The following is a 6,325-nucleotide window of genomic DNA, read 5'->3' as shown; positions in this document are numbered from 1 at the left end:
TCTGATTTTATAAAAAGCAACAGAGGGTCCTGTGGCACCTTTGAGACTAACAGAAGTACTGGGAGCATAAGCTTTCGTGGGTCAGAACCTCACTTCTTCAGATGCAAGTAATGGAAATCTCCAGAGGCAGGTATATATCAGTGTGGAGATAACGAGGTTAGTTCAATCAGGGAGGGTGAGGTGCTCTGCTAGCAGTTGAGGTGTGAACACCAAGGGAGGAGAAACTGTTTCTGTAGTTGGATAGCCATTCACAGTCTTTGTTTAATCCTGATCTGATGGTGTCAAATTTGCAGATGAACTGAAGCTCAGCAGTTTCTCTTTGGAGTCTGGTCCTGAAGTTTTTTTGCTGTAAGATGGCTACCTTAACATCTGCTATTGTGTGGCCAGGGAGGTTGAAGTGTTCTCCTACAGGTTTTTGTATATTGCCATTCCTGATATCTGACTTGTGTCCATTTATCCTCTTGCGTAGTGACTGTCCAGTTTGGCCAATGTACATAGCAGAGGGGCATTGCTGGCATATGATGGCATATATATGATGGCATTTCTCTTTTATGTTAGTCAGCAGTGCCACTGGTGTTTTTCTCTTATTTTCCTGTTTGAGTTCATTCAAGAGTATAGTGACTCTGGTTTCACCCACATAGTTGGTACTTGGGCATTTAGTGCACAATCACCATCGAAATCAGATGTCCATGACTGACATTTGCTGACACTTTCAAAGGCAGGACCCCCAATACAGAAGTTTATCCTAACACCTTCCCAACATATAAACGAGATCCACTAGTACCTGATGTGATTCTTATCAAACTATGATAACTTACATGGCATCTAAAAAGTGTCTAGTCCAGGGGTTCTCAAACTTCATTGCACCGCAACTCCCTTCTGACAACACAAATTACTACATGATCCCAGGAGGAGTGTTTGAAGGCTGAGCCCATTCAAGCCCTGCTGCTCTGGGCAAAGGGGCCAAAGCCCGAGCCCCACCACCCTGGGCAGGGGGGCCCAAAGCACTTCATCCCCAGGCAGGGGGCCTGTAACCTGAGCCCCACTGCTCAGGGCTGACCCCGAAGCCTTGGGCCCCAGATGGTCACGACCCCATTTTAATGGAGTCATCAGGGCTGGCGTTAGACTCACAGTTTAGACCAGCAGTTCTCAGTCTATAGATACAGGCATAGACAGAGTTAAGTTTGATGTTGAATCTTCCAATAGTAAGTGTCCTGCACTTCAAGCAAGTTTTTGTTCTTCTGTTAAAATGTAATATTGTTAAAACAGTTATAAAGGGCAACATTCTCTCACATAAGTTTTGTTCATTTCCCCCTCAGTTAAAGTGGAAAAGAGTTTTTCATGGTCACAATCCAAGTGGCCGAATGAGTTTTGCTTGTAACTTTAGTGACACCTGTGTTTCACCAGTGATGCTCAAGAGTTTAGGCATGCATGAAGTATGTTGGTGAAGCTTTTATAAGCTTGAATTCAGGATAAGTAGGACCTAGTTGAGGCCAGCACCACCATGTCACGCAACGGACACTTGACAAAATTACCATACCTAGTGATTGACATTGGGGGGGGTTATGTCATTCAATCATTCAATTTTTTGAAAAATTACCACAGACTTCAAAATGTTTACCATGGACACTTGTGTCCGTGTACGGACATGCTGCTGACCCTTGGGGTACGTCTACACTGGAAACTTCAAAGCGCTGCTGCAGGAATGAGTGCAGTCACCAGCGCTCCCAGTAATCCACCTCCACAAGGGGATTAGCTCCCAGCACTTGGAGCCTGTCTACACTAACGCTTTAACATGCTCAAACTTGCTGCGCTCAGGGGGGTGATTTTTCATCCCCTGAACCAGCAAGTTAGAGTGCTATAAAATTTAAGTGTAGACAAGCCCTTGGTTGAGGTCTCTGGAATTAATCACTTGATCTATAGAACTTAAGGAGTTTGCAAATGATAAGCCCCACATTTCAGGGCTCTTTAGAATTAAGCTCCATCTGCATACTCCTTGGGGATAAACTGCTTTTACAAATTCAGCTAATATGAAGCTCAGGAGCTATAATGGTAGCATTTGGGGACTCAGGCTGTGGGCTCCGCTCCCCAGAGAACCACTTTTTGACTCTGTACATTGACATATCCAGAATAACCAAAGCAATGTTAGTGGGAAAGGAAGCTGGACACATTTTGAAGTCTTTGAGGGCACATTCCTTAAAAGGGCTGATTTTTTTAAGCAAGTCATTTTAGTGTGGTTAGTCCAAACCATGTTTTAAAATGTAAATATTGATCATGGTGTACACATACAAATAGATTTTGTATTATTAAATATTTTAAGAGTAATGCCTAGAGGCCACAATGTACAGCACTTAGTACAAAGAAATACAGGATGTGCCAGAGAATTCACAATCTGCACAAGAGCCAAGTCCAGAAATCATGTTAGTTAGTGGACTGAGGCTATGGCTTATTCTGAATATCTTGCACATTTTATTGTTATTCCCTTCCCTATTTGTGTGTTTTTACACACTTGTGTCATTTTCAATAGCCAGGACTATGTTCTTTGGAGCAGGATCTCGCTTTTTACTTCGGGCCCAAGCTGATGCCCTAGGAACTGCTGTACTACAAAGATCATCATCCCCCAAAAGAAGTTGGAACCCAACTGTGTTCCGAAAGTGCCCCAATGTTACTTTCTCCCCTAATTATATGCACGCTAGTGGATTAACTTCTTGTACAACTAGTAATGAAGAACATTTTCATGGGCTATCATTATTTTGTTTCTGTATGATCCTTTATTGCCTTTTTTTTCTCCTTACCCAGTAAGTTCAAAGTATTATTTTTTGCCCTTGTTTGGGGGGGTGGGGGGACATTTTAAGAGTCTGTTCTCACTTGCCTCCCCACCTTCAGGTGCTATGAAGATTCCACCACTAAAGCAACTTTTGTGCTCAAGAGACCCTTGTTAACACAAAGATGGAACTCGATGTCTTGGACCTTGTGGTGTTGAAACACTGGAGAGCTACTTTCACACAAGTCCTCTTCAAACAGTGTGGAGATAATATCTGTCCCTTCCCAACAACCAGAAATGATGACAGGACACAGACACTACATCTCTCCAAGCAAGAATAATCAGAAGAAAGTGGCTCACACGGACACCAAGAATATGAGTTTGAAGTAAGAGCTTAGGCAGAGAGCAGTTACTGACATCACTGAGGGCTTACCTTAAGAATGCAGTAGTGCTTACTGTTACTAAACTGCTTTCCTTTAGGAAAAGGCCATTGACATACACCTACTCAACAGTTTGTTTTGAAGGGCTACAAACTTTTTTTAATTAATGTTTAAGTTACAAGGAAAAGGGCCTGTAACATTCACCAGGAAGATAAGGAAAGAAAGAGTCATCCACAGATAACCAAAAACTTCTGTTCGCCAATCTGTAACACTCCTAACCTGACATTAACACATCCCTGTCAAGTCACGAGCAGACGAAAAATCATTAAGGTTTTTTTAAATGGGGGCGGGTGGGTCAGAGGTGGTTTCAGAGTCTCCAAGGCAGCAGTCTGAAGTGCTCTCCCCAAGCTCACAAGCCAGCTTTATCTTAGAGTCTGTTCTAGCTGAGCCCATGGGGATCTCAACTCCATCCTGTGACCTAGCCACCTCCCCAACCCCACTGCCCAGCAGCTACACTGGGCCAGGCCCCCCGGACTGGGCCGGGCCGCGCCGCCCACCACCACGGAGAGCGCCTCCCGCGCAGTGACCCCCCTCCCCCGCCGGGCGGCGGCGCTCACCCGCGGCGAAGTGCAGGGGGGTGGATTTCCTTCCCGCCATGTCCTTGGCGTTTACGTTGCCCGTGTCCACCAGCCGCTTGACCCGGGTCACGTCTCCATTGCGGCAGGCTTCGAGCAGCTCCCGGAAGGCGCCGCTCCCCGCGCCCGGCCCAGGCGACTCCGGGCTCTCGGCCGCCGGGCTGGAGGCCGCCGAGGACGACGATGAAGCGCTGCCGCTGCTGGTGGCCACGCTGCTGCTACTGGAGCCGGAGGCCGGCGGGGGGGCGGCCCCGGCCCCGGCCGCGCTCTCCGGCTGCTCCGGCGACAGAGCGCGCTCCGCGTCGCGACCGCCGCCCGAAGGGGGGGCCTCGCCCTCTGGCCCGGCCAGGCTGTGCCGCTGCGGACAGGGCGCGGCGCCCGCAGGGGAGAGGCCTGGGCTGCGCGGCGGAGAGGCCGGCGCGGGGGGCGGCGGGTGATGGTGGTGATGGTGCTGGGACCGACGCGGCGCCGCCATCTTCCACTCCAGCCCTGTCACTGCGGCAACGGAGCGGCGCCCGCCCTCGCTTCCGGCCGGCGCAGCCAATCGCAGCTCAGGGCGCCCGGACGTGACGTATGTTGTTGTGGTGGGGAACGGGGAAAAGGGGGGGCAGAGAAGAACAACGCGGGGCGGGGTTTGATTACAGCTTTTCGAGCCCGACGGCGGCCTGGCCCCGCCCCGCCCCCTCAGGCCGCCTGCAGCGGTGGGAGGAGAGCGTGTGAAGAGAGCAGGGACCAGTACGCCACGCCCTGCCCCCCCCTTGCACACTCGCCCCGCCACCCCTTTGCACACACACGTCGTTGCACGCTCACAGCCCCATGTATTTGCTACAAATACATTAGAAGCAAGTGGCAGACCAAGCACAGGGCAGGCCTGTGACTCAATGGGGGGGGGGCAGAAATAATAACGGGAAATGTGGAAATGGCAGAAGTGCTTAGTGACTTCTTTGTTTCGGTTTTCACCAAGAAGGTTGGTGGCGATTGGACATCCAACGTAGTGAATGCCAGTGAAAATGAGGTAGGCTCAGAAGAGGCTAAAATAGGGAAAGAACAAGTTAAAAATTACTTGGCCAAATTAGCAACAGAGGGTCCTGTGGCACCTTTGAGACTAACAGAAGTATTGGGAGCATGAGCTTTCGTGGGTAAGAACCTCACTTCTTCAGATGCAAGTTCTTCTTTTTGCGGATACAGACTAACACGGCTGCTACTCTGAAACCTGACAAATATAGTGCCCATCTATAAAAAGGGAAATAAGGACAACCCAGGGAATTACAGACAAGTCTGCTTAACTTCTGTACCCGGAAAGATGATGGGGCGAATAATTAAGCAATCAATTTGCATACATCTAGAAGATAATGTGATAAGTAACAGTCAGCATGGATTTGTCAAAAACAAATCAAGAACATAAACATAAGAAGGAGATGTAGACCAAGCTCGATGAGCAAGTATCTCAGAGAGGTGATTAAGAAAAAGCAGAAAGCCTACAAGGAGTGGAAGATGGGAGGGATCAGCAAGGAAAGCTACCTTATTGAGCTCAGAACGTGTAGGGATAAAGTGAGAAAGGCCAAAAGCCATGTAGAGTTGCACCTTGCAAAGGGAATTAAAACCAACAGTAAAAGGTTCTATAGCCATATAAATAAGAAGAAAACAAAGAAAGTAAAAGTGGGACCGCTAAACACTGAGGATGGAGTGGAGGTTAAGGATGGCCCAATATCTAAACAAATACTTTGCCTCAGTCTTTAATGAGGCTAATGAGGAGCTTAGGGATAATGGCAGGATGACAAATGGGAATGAGGATATGGAGGTAGATATTACCACATCCGAGGTAGAAGCCAAACTCGAACAGTTTACTGGGACTAAATCGGGGAGCCCAGATAATCTTCATCCAAGAATATTAAAGGAACTGGCACATGAAATTGCAAGCCCATTAGCAAGAATTTTTAATGGATCTGTAAACTCAGGGGTTGTACTGTATGACTGGAGAATTGCTAACATAGTTCCTATTTTTAAGAAAGGGAAAAAAAGTGATCTGGGTAACAGGCCTGTTAGTTTGACATCTGTTGTATGTCTTGGAAAAAATTTTGAAGGAGAAAGTAGTTAAGGACATTGAGGTCAATGGTAATTGGGATAAAATACAACATGGTTTTACAAAAGGTAGATCGTGCCAAACCAACCTGATCTTCTTCTTTGAGAAGGTAGCAGATTTTTTAGACAAAGGAAACGCAGTGGATCTAATTTACCTCGATTTCAGTAAGGCATTTGGTNAGTTAAGGACATTGAGGTCAATGGTAATTGGTATAAAATACAACATGGTTTTACAAAAGGTAGATCGTGCCAAACCAACCTGATCTCCTTCTTTGAGAAGGTAGCAGATTTTTTAGACAAAGGAAACGCAGTGGATCTAATTTACCTCGATTTCAGTAAGGCATTTGGTATGGTTCCACATGTGGAATTATTAGTTACATTGGAAAACATGGGGATCAATATGAAAATTGAAAGGTGGATAAGGAACTGGTTAAAGGGGAGACTACAGCGGGTCATACTGAAAG

The 6,325-nt window shown here is 47.1% G+C and overlaps 1 protein-coding gene across 1 annotated transcript in view; it reads right to left on the bottom strand.

The window, feature by feature from the left end:
• Window positions 1-4,272, bottom strand: part of TNKS (tankyrase) — a 291,341-nt gene extending 287,069 nt beyond the window's left edge. Inside the window, exon 1 of the mRNA XM_034770778.1 lies at window positions 3,762-4,272. Coding sequence (XP_034626669.1) covers window positions 3,762-4,254 — 493 coding nt within the window. The 5' untranslated portion in view covers window positions 4,255-4,272. The remainder of the gene's footprint in view (window positions 1-3,761) is intronic.
• Between the last annotated feature and the right edge of the window lie 2,053 nt (window positions 4,273-6,325).

This window comes from Trachemys scripta, chromosome 5, assembly GCF_013100865.1.
Source record: "Trachemys scripta elegans isolate TJP31775 chromosome 5, CAS_Tse_1.0, whole genome shotgun sequence".
Classification (NCBI taxonomy): Eukaryota; Metazoa; Chordata; order Testudines; family Emydidae; genus Trachemys; species Trachemys scripta.
Note: the sequence above shows the minus strand (reverse complement) of the source record. Positions and strands in the feature narration are given on the sequence as shown.